The sequence below is a fragment of the Manis pentadactyla genome, chromosome 3 (assembly GCF_030020395.1).
Source record: "Manis pentadactyla isolate mManPen7 chromosome 3, mManPen7.hap1, whole genome shotgun sequence".
NCBI lineage: Eukaryota > Metazoa > Chordata > Mammalia > Pholidota > Manidae > Manis > Manis pentadactyla.
The window spans coordinates 25,361,000-25,388,210 of record NC_080021.1 but is presented as its reverse complement, the minus strand read 5'-3'; the positions used below and the strand labels follow the sequence as shown (position 1 = coordinate 25,388,210).

At 36.1% G+C, this 27,211-nt stretch overlaps 1 protein-coding gene across 4 annotated transcripts; it reads right to left on the bottom strand.

The window, feature by feature from the left end:
- Positions 1 to 165: 165 nt before the first annotated feature.
- Positions 166 to 26,910, bottom strand: RAD21 (RAD21 cohesin complex component). 4 transcript variants are annotated; one of them, XM_036876323.2, is made up of 14 exons: positions 26,889 to 26,910; positions 19,955 to 20,129; positions 15,318 to 15,447; positions 14,137 to 14,236; positions 12,208 to 12,314; positions 11,334 to 11,540; positions 10,739 to 10,864; positions 10,290 to 10,412; positions 8,745 to 8,968; positions 7,410 to 7,563; positions 6,881 to 7,029; positions 3,832 to 3,981; positions 2,474 to 2,557; positions 166 to 1,859 (listed from the first exon to the last, which is right to left on the bottom strand). In XM_036876323.2, exons 2-14 carry the CDS (start codon positions 20,096 to 20,098, stop codon positions 1,668 to 1,670), a joined length of 1,890 nt encoding a protein of 629 aa, XP_036732218.1. In that variant the 5' UTR covers positions 20,099 to 20,129; positions 26,889 to 26,910; the 3' UTR covers positions 166 to 1,667. The 4 variants fall into 4 exon arrangements, with proteins under 4 accessions (XP_036732218.1, XP_036732216.1, XP_036732217.1 ...); XM_036876321.2 differs by lacking the exon at positions 26,889 to 26,910 and adding an exon at positions 26,645 to 26,795; XM_036876322.2 differs by lacking the exon at positions 26,889 to 26,910 and adding an exon at positions 26,294 to 26,549.
- Positions 26,911 to 27,211: the final 301 nt, after the last annotated feature.

The following is a 27,211-nucleotide window of genomic DNA, read 5'->3' as shown; positions in this document are numbered from 1 at the left end:
TTAATAGTATGTTCTAATATACATTATAAAGACTATACACCTATCAAAGTTTCAGGTTACATGGTTCTTTTTTAAAATTATTCTAACAAAAAGGCATAAATATCTTCTTTTATCAACATTTTCCTGGGGCAACATCACCAACTGAATAACCAATACCCCAAAATCTATAGCTTATAACACAACTTTTATTAGAAAAGTTATACATAACATAGCATCAACTATTTTCAAGAACAATATTAAACCCGGTAAGCAACAAAAACCAGACTAACAAAATGTGTTAACAAGAAACTAATGACCTTTCTATAATCAAACATTCAATTATCTACAATGTTTTTTTACAAATGGAGTAAAACCCATGGTTTACAGGAACATCATATTGAAAATAAAGCTGCAATAGCACTTTTATACAATTACCATTATCAAGAAACTGAATCATCAAAACAGTAATTACGAGTTCACAAATTTAAAACATTTCACATGATTTTAAATAATTGGGTATACACTGAGTCTGAGTTTCAAAAGTGATTTTTTTCCCACAAAGGTGCCAACACTTAAGCTAGAACTTTCAGTTTGAGTAATAAGATATGTTTTGATAATCACAGTAAGTCACATAATTTCTGTTGCTATCTGGTCTGTTAATACTAGATCTTTTATTTGGATGTGTTTTTCTTCACTTAAATTATAGGAAACTGGATACAGAGTTCTGTTGCAAAGCTATTTTTAAAAAAGGTCCAAACACAGGAGTGCGCAGCATTGGAAAAAGACATCAGTACTAGACCTTATAATAAATATCAGAGAAGCCATTAGTTTTTACAGCACTGTCTGCTTAATGGTTAAGTCAACCAGGTGTGTTATTTCCCATCAGTCTATCTTCTTAGTTGGCATAGCAATTTCTATTTTCATGATCTGAATACTTAAATATATCTAAACATCTTTTTAAAACTTTTCCTGGAAAGGTACAAATTTATATTCATTCTACTCTAAAAAGTCTATTTCTGCTCATTTTAGAGAGTCACTAAAACAACAGATTCAGGATAGTAATATGGTTCATTAAAAAGTTTCAAATGGAATGATTAACAAAATAGAACACTTTAAAACAAGTTCTATCTTTTTGTAATTGAGGGGGATTAGTTACAGCACAGTTTCACACACCCCCTTGGTCATTGTGGAATTGTACTTTAAAAACATATCTCGAGAACAATCTCTTTGGGTACCAACCCTAAACACAGTGGTTACCAAGAAGATTGCTGGTGTTACTGATGGGAAAAGAATTTCTTTCTGTCCATGATTCACTCCACAGTTCTTAAAATTGGCAGGCATTCTTCCTGACAAGTTTTCTGTTCCAATGCAATTAAGTGGCCAACCAAGATTTTTAAAAAACCCTGACTTTCCACTGCTACCCAACATTATCACATGCACGAATATTGCACACATCTGTTCTGAACTGTTAATCTTCTGGGAGCTTGTTTTCTCCATCAGAACACAAACACAATCCAATCCATACAAGCAGTTCCCTTAAAATACTGGGAAAAAAAAAATGAAAAAGGCAGAGACTTTTTATTCAGACAAAAACTTAAAATTTCCTTGAAGGGTTTTGTGTGCCCTACACATGGGGGCAATTTGTATATACTAGTGAATTGAACACTAGCTTTAATGCTTCTAGCTGTTCAAATAATGTGGAACCTTGGTCCAGGTGTTGCAATGATGTCACTGTATGGTTCTTCCTGCGTCAGCTCAATAGCTTGTTGCTTTTTAAGAACCAAGAAGCTGTAGAACTTTGCTGCAGCTTGCTTTCTGTTCGTGTTCCGACACAGCTCAAGCAAACTGATAGATTCGGCTCCAGTTTTAGCAAGAGCTCGCTGAAATAAGACCAAAAAAAAAATTGAGTGAAAGTAATCTGCGCACTAAAGTAGTAATTTTTAAAGGATGCCAATTGTGGATACTGGAAAAAGCATACTCTATAGTCAACTGGGGCCTGGGAGTGACTTCTTTGAATAGTGAGTGATTCTGACATTCATTAAGAAGGTAGACTATTAAAATGACTCATTTCTTTGGACATCTAACAGTAAAATCTAGCACCTATATGGTTCTTAAAGAGTTCATTTTTAAAAATCCAACTATCCTTTGTATCTATTTTGGCAAACTTGCCTGGTATTTCATATACTCAAAATATCTTGTGTTGAATCTTTGTCAAATCAGACACAGGCATTACATCTACCCAAAATAAGGTATAGAAACACAAAGGAGTTCCATAAGCATCACCACAGTTGTGTTTTGCACAGGATAACCATAGGAAAATGCTACCTAAATGCTATCCAGGCTTACTTTTGGCCTAAGAATTTATATATTGAAATAGTTTAAAATGTGTAGTTCTGGAAGAAGGCAGGCTTCTGATTATAGCATGTACTGTTTTTGGAAGGAGCAGTGCCAAATCCTTGATGAAGTCTTTTTCTCTAAGACTACAGTGGCCTACCTGAAGACCATGAAGCATCTGCTGAGTTCTTTTGTTCCATCTTCTTTCTTCTTGATCCTGATCACCTCCTGAAGCATCTTCATCCTGAAAATGACCCCCACACAAAAAAAAGTTGACAAAGAACTCTGCTGCAAAAGCTCTCCTGAAAGCTCATTTCAATTGTGTATTTTGACTAGTAGAAAATTGCTGAAAAGTCACTTAGTATCTAGTATGAACTTTGAGTTTTCTTAAATTCCTCTGCACTTACAAGAAAACATTTGGCTCAGTATGATTCCAAAAGGATACAGACTGCAGCTGGTGGGTGCACTGTGAGCGACTGGCCCCTCATAAAACGGGGAACTCATGTTGGGCTATAAACCAACTATGCCACTAAGCACACTGTTTATTTCAACTGAATAGAAAGGTATTTTTTTGATGGCACAAATTTCTAGATTTACATTCCAGAAGACTCCTAAACTCATTATAGACCTGATTCCTAAATGATTTTCTGAAGTTGGCACAGGGCCGGAGCTGAGATGCTCCCAGGCTATACTGCAACTGGAAATATCTGAAAAGCCAGGAATTACAGCTTCAAACCTAACAGGAAGCACAACAATTCTAAATACTGAATTCACAGTAAGTCTAAGTCTGAGATAATAGCACACACTTCAGTGCATAGGCTGGAGTATCTCCGAGGCTAAATTTTGACTTTAAGACAAGTTTAGGAAACTTATAGCTGGCATAATGACAAATGACACAGATGCTAATGAAAATTAGTCTTGGAAGAGACTTTAAATGCTCTGTTACCTGGAAGACACTTAAAATTTTAAATAAAGGTCTAAATAAAACATCTGACATAAAATACATTCTAAGATGCCCCATGAAGAAGAAACCCATTCCTAAAGGTCCACTACTTTAAAAAAAAAGTCATTTGAGTCATCACTGAATCTATTTTAGTCACCTCATTCCAATGAAAACAAAGAACTCCCACAAATGGAAAATGTTTGGTTATCTAATTTTTAGGCCACGGACAGGTTATAACAGAGGCAGATGCTAACAGCAGTAAGAATTGAACACAAGATAATAAAAGTGGCTACAATTTAAAAGTCAAGCAAGAAATCAGTGGAATAGCAGTACCATGTCCTTCAAAAGCCCATGAGGGAGTCAACAGAATTAACAGTATAGCACGAAGTTTAATGTTGCTAATGATGTAGATGGATCACTAAGAACTTGGTGAAACTGCTTATATTCAAACATTTTCATCACTCTGATGCTCAATATCATTTAACTAACCAGGATCCAATATGAAAAGGAGAAGAGCTGGCTGAAGATTTTTGCTAAATCTGAAATGGGAATTTATTCAGCCGATGTTTCCTTACCTCTTCCTCTTCATCATCTTCCTTCTCCTTTTCTTTCTCCTTCTCTTTCTCTGGTAGCAGTTCTAACTCTGGAATTAACTGACAGATATTTGGAGGCTCTTCTGGGGGCAGCTCTACAGGAGGTATTTCCATCTGCTCTACCTGCTGAGGCTTAAAGCAATAAATATAAAATGCATCTTAATATTGCCTCAAAGGTAGCTTCTTTAAATACGTTAATACATACTTGAAATTTTCAAGTTGGAATGAAATAGTAGGGCCGTAGCAACACTTATGTATATGAAATTATTTTTCTTTTATTGTAAAGCAATGTTAGTTTACAAAAGAAGCCAATCCATTAAATGTCTTCTTTTCATACTAACTAATCAAATGCTTAAAGTCTATCTCAGAAATTTACAAACAATAAAAACTATAAAGAGTAAACCAAAAAACATACTACAGTAGCATTTTTGGAAAAGCCAAACCGAACAGAACCACCCACTGATTCCCCAAGGCAATTCAAAAACGTTTATCATCAATTATCCTAGTACTGTAAACTATTGCTGCATAAATATTGCCTTAGGGCTATATCACAACTAAGCTTGGGCTCTAATGAGCCCTGGCACTCTTCTTATTAGTAGTAAATAATAAGAAAGAGGAGACCACTTTTCTGGGTCCATCTCTTCAATTTCCTTCCTTTCAGTCTTAAAATAGTTGTTCAACATTAAAAAAAAAAGTTTTTAACAAACCACATTAATGACAGGTCAACACTTACCAAGAGAGTAGTAGTAGTGGAGGAACCCACTCTTTACCTGCTTCCAAGCAGAAAAATGATCTTTTGGACAACTCCTTAACCACCAAAGGGCATAGAAAACCAGTTCTCTTCTGTCAGTACCTCTTGATGGAGGTTGAACCAAGAGCCCAAGGTAACCAAAAAGCTCTCCTTTGCCAGATTAATTTATTCTACAGACTCAAGTTGGGAAATCCTTAAAATAGACCTTACTTTCTTTACACTTAGGATAGGAAAACTGAATGAATTTAATGGTGGCCAGTCTGCATAAAATAGCCAATGTTGCTTTACTTTTCCAGTAATTTGAGAAATACAGTGATTACTTACTAAGATAGCCTAAAATTGCCCAGTACTGGAAATACGCAGGAACATTTGCTAAGCAATGAACCTTGAACAGAATAGAAAGTGAGGAATAAAATCACACCTACATGGTCAACCAATATACAACAAAGAAGCCAAGAATATACTAGGGGAAGAGGTTCTTCAATAAATAGTGCTGGGAAAACTGGACAGCGACAAGCCAAAGAATGAAATTGGACCACCGTCTTCCACCATTCACAAAAATCAACTCAAAATGGATGCAAGACTTGAAGGTAAGACCAGAAACTGTAAAACTAAACAAAAAAACATGGAGTAGGCCCCTTGACACTGATCTTGGCAATAGTTTTTTGGATTTGATATTAAAATAAAAGCAAAAGTAACTGGGACTATACCAAACTAAAAAGCTTCTGCAAAGGATACTGTAGGCAATCTACAGAATGGAGAAAATAAAATATCTGATATTTTATTTATCTGATAAGGGTTTAATATTCAAAATACATAAAAAAAAAACCCACAACTTAGAACAGTCCAAACAAAAAATGTGTACAAGACTGAACAAACGTTTCTCCAAATACATAGCCAGCCAACATAAAGATAAGATACATGAAAGGCGCTCAGTATCACTAACCAGGGAAATGCAAATCAAAGCCACAATGAGGTATTAACTCACACCTGTTGGAATGGCTATCCTCAAAAGAAATAACAAGTGCTGGTGAGGACAGAACTCTTGTGCACTGTTGGTGGGAATGTAAACTGGCGCAGTCACTATGGAAAACAGTAAGGAGGTTGCTCAAAAGAGTGAAAAACCGTATGATCTCACAATTCCACTTCTGGATATTTATTTGAAGGAAATAAAATCACTATCTTGAAAAGTTATCTGCACACCCATGTTCACTGCAGCATTATCCATAATTTGGAAATAACCTCAGCGACTGTCAATGGATAAATATGTATTATACATAACACAATGGAATATTACTCACCATGAAAAAGGAAACCCTGCCTTTTGTGATGACATGGATGGACCTTGAGGACATTATGCTAAGAGAGCTAAGTCAAAGATCAAGACTGACTGGTATCACTTGTATGTGGAACCTAAAATAGCAGAACTCATAGAATGGTGGTTACTTGGGGTAGGGGGGTGTATATGAAATGGGTCGAAGTCAGTCAAAGAGAGTAAACTTCCAGTTACACATTCTGGGGATCTAATACACAGTGTGGTGATTATAGTTAATAGATACTGAATTATATACTTGAAAGTTACTGAGAGATCTTTTAAAGTTCTCATGACAAGAAAAAAAATTTTGTAACTGTGAGGTGATAAATGTTAATTAAACCTATTGTGCAATGTAATCATTTTGCAGTATACACATGTATCAAATCATCATGTTGTATACCTTAAATACAATGTAATGTGTCAATTATATTTTAATAAAACTAGAAAAAACATTCAGTCTTGCTGACAAAAATGAAAACAAATCAAAGTGGTTAGACATCTGGAATATACAAGAGTCTACTAGCTTAAGAACAAAAATTCCCCTTTATTTAAGCAGAAAGTTTGTTTCATTTGACTCACAACGTACTTAACCCTTGTAGAATTCAACAGATTCCATATGCTACTTTTCTTAATTTATCTACAATTATTAGATTCACCCTGGATGAATGTTTGAGAAAGGAAAAATAGAACAAAATAAATCAGAATGAAGTTCAAAGTCAAGGATTCCACATTAGCCAAGGATGCTCACTTTAGGTCACTCTGAAGCAAGACTATCCAAGAAAAGTCAGAACGACTGACAACTACTGACATCTTCCATTTAGGGCACACTGTGTTCACATCCTCAGCGGCCACTCTCTGCCTAAACCAAGATACCTCAAAAGGGCTCTTAGTCAACTTGCTATTAGTAGGGATCTGAAATGACCGAGTACCTCCAAAGGCCTTGAGTGGCAGATGTGCTTACTTACAGGGATCACAGGCTCTGGGTCAATTTGTCCGGCTTTTCTCTTAACTCCTTGAGGTGGTGGTGGGGGCATGGCCGACTCATCCAAGTTTGTTCTGCTTGTTTCCATCACTGACTCCTGGAGGCGGCTTGGCTCTTCCACAATGGGCTCATCTGCAATTGATCATATGAGAGGAAACCTGGGTCACAGATTCTTCAATAACGTTCTAGAAACATTCACTTTTAAAATTAATTCATTAAGACATGGGTACTTGACCCAATTTGCAACACTATATTTAAAGGTGGGAAGGGGCCTTAAAAGGACAAGTCCCACCTCCAGTCCAATGCAGGACAATACTGGACTACAGAAAGCTGCTTTATTGAAAAGAGAAAGCTCCATATGTAACAATCAGACAATACAAGCATAGATTCCCCTGTCTGAAAATTTGAGTTTACTCTTTTGTTCCTATTTCTTGTACTTTGGTAATGTAGAGGTAAATTTTCAGCTACATGATCACTCAAAATTTAAGGGAACTATTCCAAATAGAACAGACCGATAACATCACGCTGCTGATGCTGCTGGTCCTCTCGGGGAACCTCTGGATTTTCAAACTCTTTGAGGAATTCATCCAAATTATCAGCCTCTCCTCCTTTCCTCCTTTTTCTAAGATCTTCTGGTACTAGTGGTGTAAGACAGCGTGTAAAGAGCTATAAAAAACAAAATTAAGAAAAATCTCAAATCATATTAACTGAAAACCCACCACCACTTATATTCTCCATGAGTATGTTTAATATAGTTGTAATCAATATACATATAAGATTTAGCATGATTTCTACTTAAAAGTCATATTCACACTGTATTCCATCTTAAAATGACTTTTAAAGATAGGATTCCAAATGGTAACTGCAGCAAATTTTGGAAAAGTTTAAAATAAAGAACCTTTTTTTATCCACTGTCTTGTAGTTCGGAGGTAACACTAAAGTTTTTAAATTTATCTTCCTGCGGTGTTTTCATATTCATATACTTAAACATCAACCTAACTGGAAGCATACCAAATTCCCTTCACAGTGACTTTTACACTTAATATAAAAATAACTATCACTTTTAATATTTTTTAATGACAGCGTAGTGTGTATATCTCTACTCAGCAAATATTATATGTATGTATATATCACATTTGAACCATTTTCAATACGTTTCTGAACTGTAAACAATGTAATGGAAATTTCCACAGAAGTGGTTTTCTGTATTTTTAATTACTTCCTTAAGAAAAATTCCTAATGAGTCAAACATAAATATTTTGAGGACCTATTCTATTTCAAATGACTGTGCTTCCAATAAATAGCAGTTTTACCATAGCTTTGCTGCTTTGAAACACTTAAGAATATATAGTAAAATACACAGTAAAATCAACTGTCTATGCACATTTCAACTGAGTAACAGCACTGCTCCTCTCGTCACTTACTTTGGAATTGTCTGGAACCTAAAGTGAGCAGAAAAGGGCTTGTAGGTGAAAAAAATTCTCATTAAAGCCAGAAATTTTTTTATATGGGAAAAGTAGAACCATCTTGTATTTTAGCCAGAAAACATTTTAAGATTGCAGATTTGAAGCACAGTACATACTGAGGCAAGAGAATTAGTATTTATCATAGGAGGTTGAAGACAGAGAACTATTATTTAAAAATGTTAGTGGATTAGTATAGGAAAATTCATTCTACATCTTTTACATTACAGTATTTCAGATTACATTATGCTCTGTAAACTGTGACTTAAGAGAGGAAAAAAGAGAAATGTCACCTACATGTAATATACTTGATCAAAAAAGGTTTAAAGTTTTAAAAATGGTCAGAAGTGTATGAAATAAAAAATTCTGCAAACTACGTATTACCTTCAGTAGTCTGTTATTCCACAAAGGCTGAGCAGGTAAAGAGAAGAGTTTTTCCACTCCTCCTGTCTCTTTCCACATCATCAGTTTCTTGGTGGGTGGTGCCAGATCCAAAGTAGTAACAATGTCTGAATAATCACTAAGTTGGGCTCTAATTGTCTTGCTATCCAATTCTTTGACACTGTCAACAATTAGCTTCCTCTTCCTCTTGGCTTTTGTTTCTTTGACTGGAATGACAGAAGAAAGAAGTAAGATCATTTTCTTCAGAGACCAGCATGAAACATACAACTACCAAACTTGGTCTCATTGTATCCTTGTTTTTCTCCACACCTGGTATTAAAGTTAAGACTCAGGAGGGCAGAATCTGTTTTTAGTAATGTTTCCCAAGTACCATATAGACTGGAGGATGGCATACAACAGGAGCTTGATAAATTCTCTGAATGAATATGTATAGACTTACAGCACAAAATGAATAAATAATCCAAGAACCAATACATTTTTGCCAATGTTGCTTTATATCGTAAACATGGAACATCACACTTGATTAAGAGATGGGCTCACGTTCTGGATTCAGCCACTTACTACCTGAGTGACCACTAAGTTAACTTCATCTTGCTTACCAGTATGGTGGACAAAGGCTGACTATTCTAGTTTAAATGCTGCTGTATATCCCCCCTTACCTTGTTTATGGTTACTTCTTCATGTTTGTCATTAATATAATACATATTTTACTTAATTAGCCATATTTCCCTAATTAGTATTTAAGTTCTATGAGGATAAAGACTTGTTCACTGTCACATTTTTAGTTCCTAAGTAGGGTAAGATATACAGTAAACAGTGTATAAACCAGAAGCCCAAGTCACAATTTTTGGTGATCAGATTCTAATTTTAAGTAGGAAGCCAAAAAAAGTTAATCTTGTTTACTTAAAAAGTAACAACTATACCTTGAATTACATTGTAACTGATCTCAAGTACTCTACCCCACTGTACCCAAAAATCATCTAGGAATTTTTAAGTTTCACATCCAAATTACTTATCTCAGATTGATTCTTTTAACTCAGATGTAGCACATCCAATTAAACATTTTGCTCTTTCTTACTAAGCACTAAAACAAACAGAATACTTAACTGATTTTAGAAATTTTGACAAAGTTCAAAACAAACCAAAAAAAAGTATTCTTATGTTTTTTTCATATTATAGCCCAACTCTACAGAACTAGAACTTTGGAAGACAGTCAACCTTATACTTTACTGCAAAATGCCTTGCAGTGTTTTCTAGTTGTCACACATGTGACCTACTACCCTTCTGGGAACCTTGAAAGAAACATATTAACAGAAACCGTGTCCTACACTTTTGTATTTCATAGCAACTTGTACAGATGTCTGATACTCAAATTGTAATTGAATTAAATATTCAATGATGATAGATGACTGTGATGAAGGAGAAAGCAGCATAGCTATTTAAAATGCAAGCAGCAGATTAGCGGACAACAGCCAGAACTAGGACCCTATGTTCTAAGTTTTGTAAGTGAAAAATCTGTCTGCTCACCAGTGATGTCAATAGGCTCCAGAGCAAAGGCTTCTTCTTCATTCGGAACAAGTGTTGTTTGATCAGTCATAGTTGGCATTGGTTCAACAGGGTCCACTGAATCAGGACTGTCAGGCCCACCCACTATATAAAAGCAGAAATCTGGTCACAAAAGGCTTGGGAAGTTTATATATATACTACCAACAGGAAAAAAAACCCACTGCTACCAAGAAAAAAAACTTTTCTAGTTATGAGGAAGTCCCTCCAGAGTTGAACCCTATTGGCCAAACAAAGGGATGGGCCCAGGGTTAAACACGTATGAGAATCAGAACTAGTTATCGATCATAAGTGCTATTTTTAAGGAGATTTATTGTTCATTTAAAGCTGAAACTGTTAGTTTGAGGTCTCCTACATTAAGTATCTTTTTGAATACCATACTATGCCCAGGTCACTGAACTTGAAATGCTTACTTGATACGTTATCATCCTCATCCATATCATCATGTGTAGGCTGTTCTGGCAGCATCACTCCTGCCTCAGACAGGGCAGGGGGATCATCAAAAATACCACCATCATTATTACTAATAAGCTTGTCATCTGAAATGAGGAATATAATTTAATTATCATTTGAAAAAGAAATGCTAACAGAACAAACGCCAATCACCAGAAAAATGTTAAAATGGATTAAATTTAAAAATGTAAATCTGTATTTGAATTTGCATGTTTCTCATCAAGATAGTGTACAAAAATATAAAAGATATGAAAATTTTCTCAGTTTTTATTTTCTAGTTCATATCTAGTTCATTTTAAACATTTATCTAGTTAACAGAGATATCAAACACAAATAAGCAGCTTTAGAAACTAAAAACTCTTGAGACAAGTACCTTTAAACAAAATCATGTATTATTATTTTATTTACAGAAAACTTTTACTCAATCAACTGGTCAAAACTCACACATACTTACCTAGACAGCTACTCAAGACTGAGAATTAGCAATTGCTGTAAAACACCCCAACTGGTAAAGAAATTATGTCAGCATAACCAAACGACCTTGTTGTGACCTACCTAATATGCCACCATCATTTCCTTCTCCAAAATTGTCATCCTTATATTGGTCTTCATATTCCAAATGGTTAATTTTCTCATTTAGATTGCTGGTGCTCTGTTCAGGCTCTAAGAGGAGGTTAGAAGCACTAGTGCTTACTAACATGTCATCATCCTCAAAAGCGCTGCCTTCTCTCATTATTTCACGATCATCCATTCCAAAGTCGCCTACACAAATATTAGTCATTAGTTGAAAAAAGTTAGAAACACTATTGTTAAAAAGAAAACAGTAATAATTATGATTAGGTCACATTTGCTTACTGAATTCTTATTTATCTTTGAATGTCATATTGAGTTTAAGTCTTTAGCATCTACATTTCATAAACTGATTTTGGGGCATGATTAGCAAATTCAAATGTAAGATCCAAATGTAGATTATTCTACATGTGTTAAGTCTAAATATGAATGTATATTAGGTTCCATTAACATTCACAGATACACTTTGTAATGTATTTTCATCAAGAAAAAAATTTGATTTGCTAAATTTTGAATACTTCAAAAAGAATAGTAAGTACATAATGTAGTTCCAAAATGATTAGTTTAAAAATGAGCACTACCTCATTGTTAAGACTTTTTACACAAATCAGTATGTAGATTCTATCACCATATATGGGGAGCAGTGGTAGGCAAAGAACGAACCTTAAGTTTGGAGTATAAATGGAAATGGTGCTTAATATACTTGTAGAAAGGCAAATTTTTTTGTTGATGAGATGAAATTTTTAAGTCTCTGTAATTGTGAATGTAACATGTCTGGTTTTCTTTTTCAAATTGCTAGTAATGCCATAACAGAATTAGAATATTACACCTAGTGGCTAGTGATTTCTTTCTCTATTACCAAAATCATTTTCTTGTAGAATACTGATGTTCCCAACTTCTTCTCTCATGGTTATCTCTTCCACTCTACTCTGGTTCAGGCTGAACTGCTGGGCCACATCGATGTCACTTGAAAAGAATTTCAAATTCTTAATTTCAAGTCTTATTATAACTTACTTATAAAGAAAACAGGACAAATTTCTCTGGATAAGGGAAAAACATATACAACCTATCAAGGTTTAAAAGCCTTAAATTAACATTTACTACTACATAAATATAACCCAATAATCTCAGTAACGATTTGTAAATTAATTTGTATTTAAGTTTTAAAACCACCAATGTCCAGCAAGTGAAATATGCTACAATGCTACGTAAAGTAACATAGAATACAGAGGAAAAACTCAGCAATGCATGGGCCAGACAGGCATGGGTTTTCACCAGGTCCCAGAAACTTAGAGGCTGTGTTAACTCTGATATTACTGGCCTTTCTGACTCCCTACTTCCTCTAACAAATAAAAACCTCTCATATTGTTTAAAAATACTAAATAAATAAACACATATACCTTTAAACACCAATGTGGAATATCATGTACCAAATTAAGAATGTAAATATTTCAAAGCAAATCACCAGTTTTGTTTACCAAATTAATGGCAAGTAAAAACATACTAGGGATGTAGGACTTCTACACTCTTAAGAGAGACATTTAAGATATAGTAACCAAATGCTGTCTGCAGACTTCCTATAGACCCTAACTTGAGCAAACTGGGAGGGGGAAAAAAAGCCCTATGTGTTAACTGGGTATATCTGAATGCTGAATGGACACTATTATTTAAGAGTTATTATAATTTGGATATCATATTAAGGAGTAATTTTAATTTAAAAATGATGTTATTATGGGTATGTTTTTAACATTCCATACCTCCAAAGAGATACATTTCATATGAGGTATTTGCAGATGAAATAAGATAGCTGTTATTTACTTTAAAATAATCAAGCAAGGGTGGAAAGAGAATTGGGAAAATACAGATGAAATAAAACTGGCAATATAATGATAAATAAAGAAGCTAGATGATTAGTACATGGAGCTCATAATACTAATCTAGCTCTTACCTGCATTAAAAAACTTTATGATGAAAAATGTAACATGATAGAAGTATAAGGAGAGGGAAATAAAAAGTGAAGCAGCTAGACAGTGCCTAGCACTAACATACGCAAGAAATCAAAATAAATCCTATAAATTTATGCTAGCTAGGAGTCACGGGTCATTTTAAAAAGCAGAGAAATTTGTCAAAAAATAAATGGGGTGCAAAGGATTTCTTGGTGGTCAGCTGTGCTACGAAGTCACTTGGAAAGTCAGTCACATTCCATCATGGTAACAACAGCTAGATTTTGAGGGTGTCAAAAGGGAAACAACATACCACAGTAAGCTGCTAATGACCATCTCTGTACCACTTTCTCCTTTTAAACGTGTGTTGTGACAATGATCTTTACTGCTCTTTCAAGAAAGGTATCTCATGTGTTTATTAAAAAAAACAACAAAACCTATGGCTGTGTATAGCTCAGCCAAGTAGATAACCATTAGATGACTTTAGTATGTACCTCTGAGGAAAAAGTCTTGACGTGATAGTTCAAGTTTACTGATAGCATCATGTAAAACACACACCTCAACAACTGTTCAGTTTACACAAGCTTTGGTCTAAGCATATCTGAATTATCATATCTTAGCTGTGTTAAAGGTGAATTTTGTACACAATTTTCTTACAGAAGAAACTCTTCTAGGTTACACATTTCATAGCCACACAATATCCTGAATGAAAGCATATGCAATTTAGCTACATGTTAACTCAATGTCTCAACATTCCAAGGAAAATAATTATGTCTGGAAGCCAATAACATTTTTTGCAGACCAAGTCAATAATTAAAAAACAAAAGAAAGAGAGACAGACATACTCTAAGTCAGGCAGTGGCTGATCAAAGTCATGAAATTCTTCAGGTAAAGTAATAGCATTGTAAGCAGCTTCTCGATTTTCCTCAGGCAGGTCAACAACACCTGGAAAAGAAATGGTAAATAGAAGGCCTGGTTACATCACGGGTCTCTAGAGTTCAAAGGAAGGTAGCACTGGTATAATCTTCTAAGGTTATATATCCTAGAAAAGTCGTTTTATAGATGCAAAGTACTAATGAAGCACAAGTACTTTGGTTTTCGATAATCATAAACCACAGTACTTGCTTTATAAAAAACGTCAAAGCACTAATTATGATTAACCTGGTCTTTAAGAAGACATATCAACAAATAAATATGAGTAAGTTTTCTAAATAAGCATGAAATTTATGGGGAAAAGGAATGACTACAAAGGAGTACCCCAAATATTAAGAGTTGTTTATTTTATGGAAAGTGGGATTACATGATTTTAATTTTTCCCTATATTTTCAAAATGCCTAGAGTAAAAATACACTGCTTTAAGAGACAAAAAAGACAAAAAAAAACCAAAACACATTTTACTCAAGCAAAATGCCAATTAGTAGCCACATGTTAGAAATCATTCAAGTATCATAGCCTCTGCCTAAACATTTTACTTTTAAATTAAATTTTGGATCTCAACAACTTTACTGTTCATCTATTAAAGTACTAGAATATAATCCTCAGTAGAAACTGCTGTATAAGGCACCTGCATATTTTCTATACATTATTTTAGTTAGAATTAAATCAATGCTTTAAAAATTACAGAATGATACATGAATTCAGATGAATGATAGTTATTACCTATGCAGTTGGAAGTTTGCTAAAGTCCAGTTTTACAATCAGCTATTCCTAAGACAAAACAAGTAACTACAGAGAACATTAGTTTTCAACATTTCAACCTCTGATGATTCAGTTCTATGTAAGGTGCTAAAGAAAGGTTAAAAGAAAAAGGCAAAGGAAGAACAAAAAAGGGGTGACTCATAATTCCATAAGTAGAACAAAAGAAAAGTGAGTTTCCTCCCTTGAACCACTGTGTCTCCAAGCCCTGCCCTATTTTTAAAGGGTTTCTTATAATTAAAAGAAATATGCTGATCTAGAACATCTGTTTATCAGTTTTTCCACACTAAACAAAATGCCAAAGTTTTTTTTTCTTTTTTTAAAGTAATACCTGGCCGAAAAGCCATCTTTATCTTAATGAATGCTTCATTACAGTCTGCAAGGAGATATTTGGCTTTTCTGTGATAGATTCGAACTACTCCCAGTAAGAGGTGTCCTGATGTTCGGAGCGCCATCTTCACCTGTAAATAAAAACATTAACATTAATCTAATCCAGTTACAGAAGAAATCACGTATCGAAGATTATATTTTGTGCAATTTGTAGGAAACTTTTACTTTATTTACTTTACAAGCAGTTTATTACTTTACTCTTCATACATTTTGTCATTTATTTGAAGTTACGTCATGACTACCTGTATTTTCTCAATGCCTTTACCTGTAAATTCCCTAAGTATACCCCCAAAGTAGACTGGTAATTCATCAATTAACACAGATGCAAAGGTGGCTATGAAGCAGGTACTAAGTAAGGCGTTCCATGGACCGTTGTCACCAGCACACTAAGGACTATGTGGCACTTTTGGTTGCCAATCCAGAGCCACTGGTCCCTGCTGACTAACTGAACCCTGAGTTGTTTGGGAAGTGAACGTCCACAGGCTTCAAGGTTGACCGTCTCATTCCTCTCTGCTAATACTTCTTCTTGAGTGGGTACACAATCCGGGTCAGCCCACGAGAAGTGGAAAGCATGGCAGAGTTTCTGAGGAAGATTTCCCCAGTAAAAGAAGAGTGCCCCTCTCTTCCTTCTCCCTTTAGTGTTCTTAGTAGGTGAACTTGGAGCTGCCTGCAGCCACTCTGTAACCACAAGGCGATTAGTATGAAGACAAAAAGCTAACAAACGAAGAATGGTGAGTTCTTGGATAGGATCACAGAACTGCTGAACCAATCCTAGACCTTTCTACTTTTAAACTTCTAATTAAATAAGACTGTTAATTTCCTTACTGTTTAAGCAACTTTTCACTGAATTTTTATTACCTGACTGGAATGCAGACTAATTGACATGGCTAATAGTACCCATCGTTTCTCATGAGAAAAAACACTCCCCAGTCTGTTTCATGCAAGGTAGATCCTGATCAGTGCTTATGTGGAATACAGTGTGTGGGATGAGATGCAGTAGTTGAGAAGAGAATGAAAAAGTAAACACCGAGTCTAAACAGAATGACTCAAAATGTTCTGGCTATAATAAGGACAATTTGTTGAGAGAACATGAACTCAAACTTTCCCAGACTGTTTTCCAAATCATGCCATATAACTCTTTCTAAGGTAGCAAAGAAAGTTGTTACCTGCCTAAAGTTTAAATTATGATTAATATATTGTTACTTACAAAAGAGCAAAACATTGTTATTTTTAGGTTACATGTGTTACTCTCTGTAGCAGTCTTAGGATTCTATTTATGATGACTCTCAGGGCTTATATTTATGGCCACTTCACATGCCTTACAGAATAAATCACAAAATTTACTGCTATAAATTCTTAGGTATCTAAAATTATAATAAACTCATGATCAAATTTGGGACTTATCAGATAATTGCTGATATGAAAAATACCCAATTAAAACATTGCTCTTAATGGAAAAAGAGAATCTACTTTTATGATGTGGTCTTAGGAAATTTAAAATTGATATAGACTGCAACTTAAAAAGGAGAAGGTAGGCGGGGAAAAAACTCAACCAACCTTTGCATGCCATTATCTTGTCCAGAATTAGCAACTTCTAAAAAGATTGGTGTTTGGGCAAAGGCTTCCTTTCTGCATTAGTTTTGTTCATAGTTTAGTGTAGGAACAGGTATGTTAATTTTTGCTGTTGAGCCAGCTAATTTTAGGTGTATAGGCATAATAAAGAACACAGGCTATTTATACAGAGAAAGCTCTGCAGAGGTTGCCAGTGGGTCTTCCAACCAGAGAGGGCAAGGGGGTTAAGAGAAGGCATGCAGTTGCAATTGAGTCATGTCTGACACCTGTCCTAAATAACTAAACCGACATTTTCCTGTAACAAGAACTGCACAAAGAGCATACAGAAATTTTTAGGTCAGCTCATTCTATGGATATATCTTTATATCCTATCACAATAAAAAAGAATCAACCAAATAAAACCCATTTAGAAATGGTTTTTACAGTGTTATTCTCCCTCTCACACACACTCTATATAGTCTTTTACATTATTCCTGAATCGTATGCCTTGCTTTGTGGCTGCTGGGGCATACCTTCATATAGCAGATTGTCTTGTATGTTTGTAGCATCCCAAATGGGGTGCAGAGTACTATGAAAAAATTTTCTTATCCTTTTAAGCCAAGATCAACTTCAGTATTTGCTTGTGGATGTTAAGATTAGACACACACACGAGTTGAACTAGAAAGTTTTCCAAGAAAATGTAAGAATACTATAAAGAAGCCAGGATTTTCTGTGTATAAGAATAAAGCTGTCTTATAAAAAAAGCCACATATATCAAGAAAAGAGCTCAATTTCTTTCTTTTTCCATTTATTTCAGTAAGCATACCTATAAAAAGTAGAAAACATGATGCTCTTATACAGTTTAACCAGGAGTGCAAACTGGTACAATCTGCCCACACAGCAAATGGTTGTTAATGCATTAATCAAAAATCTTAAAAGTATATCACCTTGCTTATTAATTATACTTCTAAACATCAATATTAAGAATTACAGAGGTGAACAAAAGATTTTCCAAGTAATATTTATTCAGTTATTTTTAAAAAGAGAAGAATAAAAACACCCTATAATCCTACCACCTGAAGAAATCTTTAGTATTTTAGCATGTGTTCTAGGCTTTTATGTATGCATTTATGCAATTTTCTCCTTTTTTGACGTTTGTGTACATAAAAACTGCTTCATACTATTGTGTAATGAGACTGCATTCAGGAAAAGCTCCACTCATAACATTATCATAATTTTGAATGGTTACACTGAACAGGACCAGAGTAATTAAAATTCAAAAACATTCACAATGAATTACAGGGTCCATAATCCTGTATCTGAAATCATAGGGGCCAAGTGTGTTTTTGGATACAATAAATGTACTTCAGTACATATGCCGTATATTAAAACATTCCCAGGAGTGTCTAAAGCAGCCCCCCACCCCAATCATACACATCAGTATTTTTATAGTGAATTTATGATCACACTAATGACATCACTTCAATTTTGGTCAAGTCTGCTTCTGTTATTTGTACTTAAGTTCTGTGGATAAGACACTATGATACTGTACAATGCAATCATTCAAAATTATGATAAGCTATGAATACAGCTTTTCCTGAATGCAGTCTTGTTACAAAACATATAATGCAGTTTTTGTGTACAATATTGTATGTAAGAAAACATGCATACATAAAAGCATACTAAAGGTTTCTCTAAGTGGTAGGACTACAGGTCACTTTATTTTCCTCTGAAAGTTTTCATTTTAGTAAAGTTTTCAAATTAGCATTGTTTTAGAAATAACATGATAGAATATCTTTAATACCAGTAAATCTCACCAGTTAACTTTAAATCAAGCCAAACCTCTGCATACAGAAAGTTTACAACTAATTCCAAATACAAATGTTCGCTTATCCCACCTAAAACATGTCCTTTCCCACATAACTAATCTGAACAAGTCTCTTCTATATCCCAACTTTATGCCACTGAGATCCCCTTGCTCTTTCAACAATAATTACTCTAATTTAATACATTATTCCAGTATTGTCCCATCTACCAATTCGAAGAGTAGATCACAATGCTAGTCCAGCTATGATCTGAAATGTTCTCACAACAGGACAATTGGTGGGTGTATGTGTGCGCATGCATATGTGTAAATACAAGGCCCAATTAAGGACCTTTAAAACAGATATTATATGTAAATCATATTTAAGGACTTTTCCTTTATTTTGAGATTAGTCCTTCAGACATTTTTTTTTTTTTTGAAATCAACATGTGTGTTCTTCAATGGAATGCTAATGAGAGTAGATTATAATTGAGTCTGTTTGTTTTAAAGGTTCTTTTGTGGCAACACAAAAACCCCGTATTACTTCAAGTTCCATTACTGGTGAAATCCAAGGGTGGAAACCACTGCTTCAGAACAGTTTCACAGGATGTCAATCAAAGCTGTTCTAGGAACACAGCCGTGCACAAGGAAGCTAAGGTAGGGACATTCATAAGGCTTTCATTCTAGAGGGAGGAAGACAGTAATTAAGTATTTAGGGGAAGAGCATAGCAAGTACAAAAGTTTTGAGATGGGTAAAAAGCTTGGTTTCTTTAAGAAATAAGCAAGTGGACCTATGATGCTAGATGGAGCAAGTGGTATGGATACTATTTGATAGGTGGTTAAGACAGATAGATCTCACCCCTGAGATCTTAAATAGAAACCTATTCTAATTAATATTAATATTTTGTAAATTCCTAAGTCAGGAATAACTCTATACATAAATATTTAAGTATAAAAACATCTAGAAAGCCAGATGTGAAATATTTGGGTAATGCTCAACCTCATGCTTATCTACCATTGAAACAGACAAATGAAAATATCTGTGTACTTACAGAATTTTTGAAGGGAAGAGAATATCAAACTGGAACTCTGGATGATCTATGGATTTTTTCTGATTCTATTATGCCTTTAGAAGCCTACCAAAAAAGTTGTTTTATAGAATTCTCTTTTATAGATCAATAAACAATTGGTAAAGTGAATAAAAATATCAAAATCAAACATACCTTTGGTGAGATGATACTTTCCACACTGCTCTCTAAATTACACTCAAACACATGGGCTTTGGTTAGCTTCTTATCCCAATGGGCCGCTAGCCAAATTTTGGCCAACGGCCCTCTTTTACTGAGGACAAAATGTGCGTAGAACATTGTTCTGGTTGATTATGGAACAGGAGGAAATCTGAAGGGGGGAAAACAGTTGATATAAATACCATGTAAGAATTGAAATGTTTATCAGGGACACATAAGAAATCTGAAAATAAAGTTTCCTATTCTTTTTAATATGAGAACTATGAAAGGCTCAAGTGAAGTACAGTACACATTTAAAAAAAAAAAGCTTTTGCTTTAATTTTGGGAGAGCAAGACCCAATATATTAAGAGCTAAAGGGAAAAGGGACAAAACAGCCAAATCACTGTCATGCCCATTGTGTTAAAAGCACGTATTTTTTTTAAGTTAAAACTGTCACCAGAAAATTTATTCTTTTAAACGTTCCATTAACACGTGTACCCATATGCTCCATCATGCGTATTCTTTCATTTTTATCCTGAATACTGACTGGCAATAGTCTGCTTCTGGCCAAAAGTTAGAGAATTTAGTCTTTATGGCAAGAAAAGAATGTCCAGGAAGAAAAACACTCAGGCAGAGATATTAATTCATGTGCAAATTTCCATTTTTAGAAGCCCATTAAAAACTGAGATTCTCAGATAAATGCTATAGACAACCATTGCTAACCTCATGACAAGCAATGTGCTGAACACTTCAGTCCACCAAGCAGAGATAGGTGGGTGGGTTGGCCCCATTTTATATGTAAGTAGTTTGGGAAAACTGAGGCTTTGAACGGTAGAGTATCATTCATTTACGTGTATCTATATATACCTAAATATCTTTCTCAACTCAGGAGCTTGAAAAATACTTGTTTACTTACAAACATTAAATTCAGAATAATACTGTGTAGCCCTTTTCTTTCAGCAAGCTAATGTATTAATACATAAGAAAAAAGTAAGGCAGCCTGCAAAATCCAGTTTGCAAAGTACACTAACTGTGCGAATTATTTTCCCTCTTTCACAGAGGATTTTTAAAAAGTCTGTTTTGCCAAATGAATTTTTCTAAAATGTCAATGACACCACAGTAAGATATACTGCCATATTTTTACAGAAATACACTCAAGCACACCCATAACACATGAAAAGCACTTAGGAAATTAAAAAAAACTTCTTATCTTAAAGTAAGTACAGATTCACAGGGAGTTCCAGAAATAGTAGAGGTTCCCTGATACCCTTTACCAGTTGGCCTCAAAAATGATACCTTACACAGTATCAAAACCAGAACACTGATATTGATACAATGTATGGTAGTGTTCTATGCCATTTTATCACATGTACATTTGTTTAACTACAACCAGGAACCAGTAAATTACAGAACAATATATTCCATCACCATAAAGCTTTCTGTGCCTATCCCTTTAACCGTCACACCCATTCTTTACTCCCTACCATTCCTAAGCCTAGCAACCACCACTGTGTTCTTCATTTCTAATTTTGTCATTTTGAGGATGTTATACAAATGGAATCATACAGTATGTGACTTTTTGTACATAACATAATACTCTTGAGATCCAAGCCGCTGCATTTATCAATACAGGATGGGATGGGTATACTACAATTTGCTTATGCATTCACCTATTGAAGGACATTTGATTGTGTCCAGTTTTTGGCTATTTCAAATAAAGTTGCTGTAAATATTTGCAAATACAGATTTTTGGTGACCCTAAAGTTTAATTTCTCTGGGACAAATGTCTAAAGTTTAATTTCTCTGGGACAAGTGTGACTGCTGAGTAGCATGAGTGTATATTATAGTTTTTAAAGAAACTAACCCCCATTGAAATCCTAGTGGGACTTTAAAAATAGCAATTGACAAGATTTTACCAAAACTTGCATGAGAAGGCAAAAAAACTAGAATAGCTAAAATTATTTCAGGGGAAAAAAGAGAAAATAGTGGGAAGAATTAGTCTACTCAATTTCAAGACTTACTGTATAGCTACACTAGTACACATTGGGTGGCAGAGAGAAAGCACACAGATCAATGGAATAGAACCCCAAAATAGATGAACATACATAAGTCACTCATTTTTCTAAAAAGATGCAGAAATAACTTGGAGGAGGAAAGACAGTCTTTTTAACAAATGGTGCTGTGACTGGACAGTCAAAAATACGAACCTTGACCTAAACCTCACATTTTATAAAAATTAATTCAAAATAAATAGCAGACAATGTAACACTAAAACAGTTTTTAGAAAAAAACACAGGAGGAAACCTTCAGTACCTAAAGCTCGGCAAGAATTGTTAGATATGACACCAAAAACACGTCCCATAAAATGAAAGAACCCGATAAATTAGCCTTCATCATATTAAAAACTTCTGCTCTATCAAAGCCCCCACTGATGATATAAAGACAAAATACAGATTAGGAAAAACTATTTGCAAACCATATTATCTGACAGGGATGTGGATCTAGAATGCATAAAGAACTATCAAAACTCAAGAGTTAAAAAAAATCCCATTAGAAAATCAGCAAATGAAGAAAAATAGCATGACAAATAAGAACAAGAAAAAATGTTCAACATCACTATTAGGAAAATGCAAATTAAGCCACAAGATGGTATCACTGTTGATGGCAACACCAAATGCTAGTAAGGATACAGAGAAGCTGCATCTCTCATACTGCTAGTGTAAATCTTCTCTTGAATTATGTAGAAATATCAAATTTCTTGAGTTACTTTAAAAAGAAAATCCAGATTGTATTTTCATGTTTTTACAGAGAGACTGTAACACTTAAAAAATGAGACCTGTTTATTGTACTCTAATTAAAAACTGTGCCTCTCCTTTCCAATGATGTACAGAAAATATATATTAGACATATCACAGGCAAGAGATTTTATGCCTGTCAAAGAAGTTTGTGAGCATGGAGGTGCAACAGTAATAATTCAGGCTGGTTTGCACCATTTCCATTTTCTGTCACTTAATGGCAAAGGGTCCTGAAGCACTCATTCTCTGAACATGTTCCTGGTGGGATCATTAATTCACACTAGGGAAATGTTCTCAAGAAAAAAAATGGGTTTCATCAATTGCCTGATGCTGTGAACTCTCTCTCTGAAAGGTTTAAAATCAAACACTCTAAGGTAGAAGCCTTAAGTAACATCAAAAGCATATCTTATATTCCACTTAGCAGTATTTTAGATATGGCTGTAAATTTTACAAATATGGCTTCCCATAATCAAAGAGAGCCTCCTATGTTATAAGTCAGTGCTTCAAGTCTTAAAGTTTGTGCAAAAATTAAGCTTCCTCTACAGCATTATAAATAAAATGTACAGGATTTTGTAGAAATCCAATATAGCACTGTGTTCTTAGAAATAATAGCAGTTGCTGTCATACAAAAGTTCCACTGTAGAAGGTAGTTGTGTTCCAAATAATTCCTTAATATTTAGCTCCTAAACTACTGCATGCAGCATGACTACTAAATATGTGCTTAATGAATAAGGAAATGAGATACACCAAATGATCTCATAATTGACGTACGTAAAAAATTCTGGAGATTTTAGAAATTATAACTACTGGCATTTCTCAACAGGTGTCAGTAACTCAGGCCAGAAATTCAGTTGCTAGTCAGAGGGCCATACCTAAAATATCCCAGCTAAGCGTCAGCAGAGATTCCTAAATAGATGCTTTCTTGGCATGAGATTGGGGGTGGGGTCGGGGAGTAACTAAAAGCAACGTGCTGCTAAAATTTATCTGGGAAATAATTAGCAAGAGGAAATCACCCTAATAACTAAAGGAATCCTGAGACACAGTGGTGGATCAACTAATGGCCTATAGCTAAATAAGGAGATAGTGTAACCCCTGTTGTTTTTTAAACCATTTTTCCCCCTCACTAATACCAAACTTTAAACAGTCTTAAAAAAAAAAAGCTGACTAACTGTAGGTTTTGGATTCTGACTTTTTTGGTCCCAGAGCACAGCTTAGCCATTTCATGATTTCTCAATCAATTTTTTCTAAAGCAGCGAACAACTTTTTTCAATTGATCCAAAAATAAATTCAAATCTGATGTGAAATGGCATTAATATTGATATTTAAGAACATAAGCAGGAATGTAAAAAATGCCAATTTCTTTAATATCTTTCCAGAAAACCAAAGTCAAATTACAGCTCATGTTTCTACAGTGATGTTAGTCATCTCAGTATTTCACTCAACTGTTAGAAACAGTGTAGGACAGTGGATGTATAAATTGGTATGAACTCTTTGAAGGGTAATTTGGCAAGAGAACTCCAAACACACTTTCTAACCATAAAAGTGCTTTTCCAGTAATAATGCCAGATACACTTGGACATATAGAATATTAATAACAGAATTTTTAAAAAAGAAACACCTTATTAAATTCAAAGTACTTTGTCCCTTCCCTTCATGATAGTCCTATAAGATGAATACGGGCCCATTTTACAGACCAGAGAACAGAAGAGGATAAGTAACATGTTCAAAGGTCACTAGTATTTAATCCAAGTGCAACTTGAACTTCAGAGCCCACACCTCTGTCTTGCCAGCATGACTCGCCAGCATGACTCTGAATAGCAAAATATTAGAAATAACCTACCTGCCTCCTAATAAGCTATTTTGACAAGATATTAATGCAATCATACAACGAAATTCCAAGTCTTAAACAATGATATACATGTATACAAAAAGAGGGCTCACTCTCTCTTTACATGCACTTGCATAAGCATAAAGTATCTGTGCAGTACACTAGAAACCTCCCTCTGGGTATTAACATTCTTTGAGCAAGAGATTTACAATCCATCCTGGGTTCAAATTCAGCTCCATCCTTAGTAGTTCTGTAATGGTTAAGGGTTATTTAACATCTGAGTCTTAGCTTCATCTATAAAAGAGGATAATGTTTACCAAACAGGATTATGAGAATCAAATTGAACAGCATACCTAATAGTGCCACTGCAGATGCAAATAGTAACTTTAGAAAAACATCTCACAGCAAATACCAGTCACGAAAAAATTTTCCACCAAAGAAAAAATTTTCTTTTATAAGGGAAGGGGGAACAGCAGCAGGTCCCGGCAATGGGCCCGCCGCCACCTAACCTATGACCATAACCTAACAATTATGACATCTCAATATTTAAAAACAACCTTTAATTCTCAAAAATTAGAAACTTCGCTTCTGCACTAAACTATAAAAGATAAAATCTCTCAGTTTTGTGTTCCAGTAAACAGGAAATCACCTGGAAATAAATTCTCAACATTAAGAATGTACCATTCTAAACGGAAAATTTAATTCTAGAGTGCTTAATGTATTGCCTTTTATCAAACAAAAAGGTAAATAAAGGTTCTGTCCTACCGATGTAATTCTAACTGGCGTTTAAAAAGCACTATGTCCATTAGTTATGCACTGCTGTCACTACAACCACCTACGAACTGTTGAGAAATTTAATCACTGATGTAACGTATGTCCTCATCACTGTTTTTAAAAAATAATTATTAGTTGTCTCCAACAGTAAAACAAAGGAATTTAATGACTCTACAACTTAGGAAAGATTCTCCAGCCTGTCTCCAAAATTCTACAGACGCATACAGCTCACTGGCATTTAAATTCATTTTAATAGGAATTTCCCGCCCCCCCCCCGGAATTCAGTAACGATTCTTACAGTGTAACGAGAACAAATATTAACTTTGGCTTGCAAAGAGAAGCCGTTAAACACAAGATTTTACCAGAAACAAAAACAGAAGCGCGTTTTTGAACGCTGAAGAGAGCTTAGCCAACCATAGGGTGGCCAGACAAACCATCAGCGTTTCCCTCTTTCAATTTGAAGAAGGCCGCTAAGTCCGGCAGCGCGACTCGGCAGTGTCATCCCACACTATCAAAGCAGATCGTTCGGCAAAGGCTTTCTTAGCGAGGAAAAAGGCCCCAAGTATTTGTCAGAAGCACGTACTTCCCCAAAGCATCCCTACCAACACTCAGCATCCTTCATCATTAGGAAAGTCGGCGCGCGGGGGCGGCGGGGGTGGATCAATTATCTCATTTCCTAAGAATAAGAGGCAACTTCCCTTGGTCGCGTTTTCTCTTGGTCTAATATTTAATATACCACCAACGAAAAAATTTTCTTTTATAAGAAGGGAAGGGGGAACAGCAGCACGTCCCGGCGATGGGCCCGCCGCCACCGCCAAGCCCGCAGAGCCAGGGCGCGCACGTCCCCCGACCCCGCGGCCAGGGCTGCCCCTCCGAGCGGTCCCGCGGGCGCCCGCCTCCGCCGCGAAGCCCGCGCCTTCCCAGCCGGCCATGTTTACCCGAGGAGCAGACGGCCAGGCAACCGGGGCGGCCTCGCTCAAACCTCCTCCCCTGCCTCCGCCGCCCGGCGCGCCTCCGCGGCCGTGGGGGGATACAGCTCCCGAGGGGCGGCAGGGTAACGGCTCCCGGCCTTGGAACGGACCGGAACTATTTGTTACCGAACAGGCGATGCTGCGGACGCGGCTGCGCGGGGCCTGGGCGAGGACGGGCCAGGGCGCAGGGGCCCGGGCGCGGAGGGTGGCCGGCCGGCCCAGCCCGGGGCGCCCGAGGCCCGCCTTACCCCTCGCTCTCCGGGGAAAGGGCAGAGGGAGGGAGCCGGGGCCCAGGAAGGGCTCGGCCGCGGACCTCACCTTGGTCTCCGCCGGGAGCCGGGCAGGCTGGGCGGCCGGGGAGGGGAAAAGGGTCGGGGGAGGGGGCGGGGAGAGGGGGGAGCCCTCGCGAGGTGTAGCTTCGGGGCAGCTCCCGCCGCCGCCACGGCCGCCGCCTCCTTCCGATTCACTCAAACAAACAAGATGGCTGCCGTTACGCCGCCGCTCTTCCTGCCGCCCAAATGCTCGGTTCAAATCGGCAGGATGTTTACGGTCAAAATGGTACCTGTGCGCCTGCGCAGCCATCCCGAGACCCAGAGAGAGCGACGCAGGAGCAGCAACTATTTCCTTTTCTTTGGAACCCGCCCTCTGGTTGTGCATCCCCAATCCGTGCAAGCGCAAAAGGTGATTCTCTAGCAAGAGGGTCTAAGAGCGTTGCGGAATTGGGAAATAGCGCACGCGCAGTGCATGCTAGTAAACTGAGTTTAGCTGTATTCTTGCACTTGTTTTAAGAAGCTGTTGTGCAACTGTTTGCCCCTGACGCAAAAATGCATTATAGTGGATCTGTAGCATCGAAGATAACGTAAAATCCTTAAGCCCCATAAAATG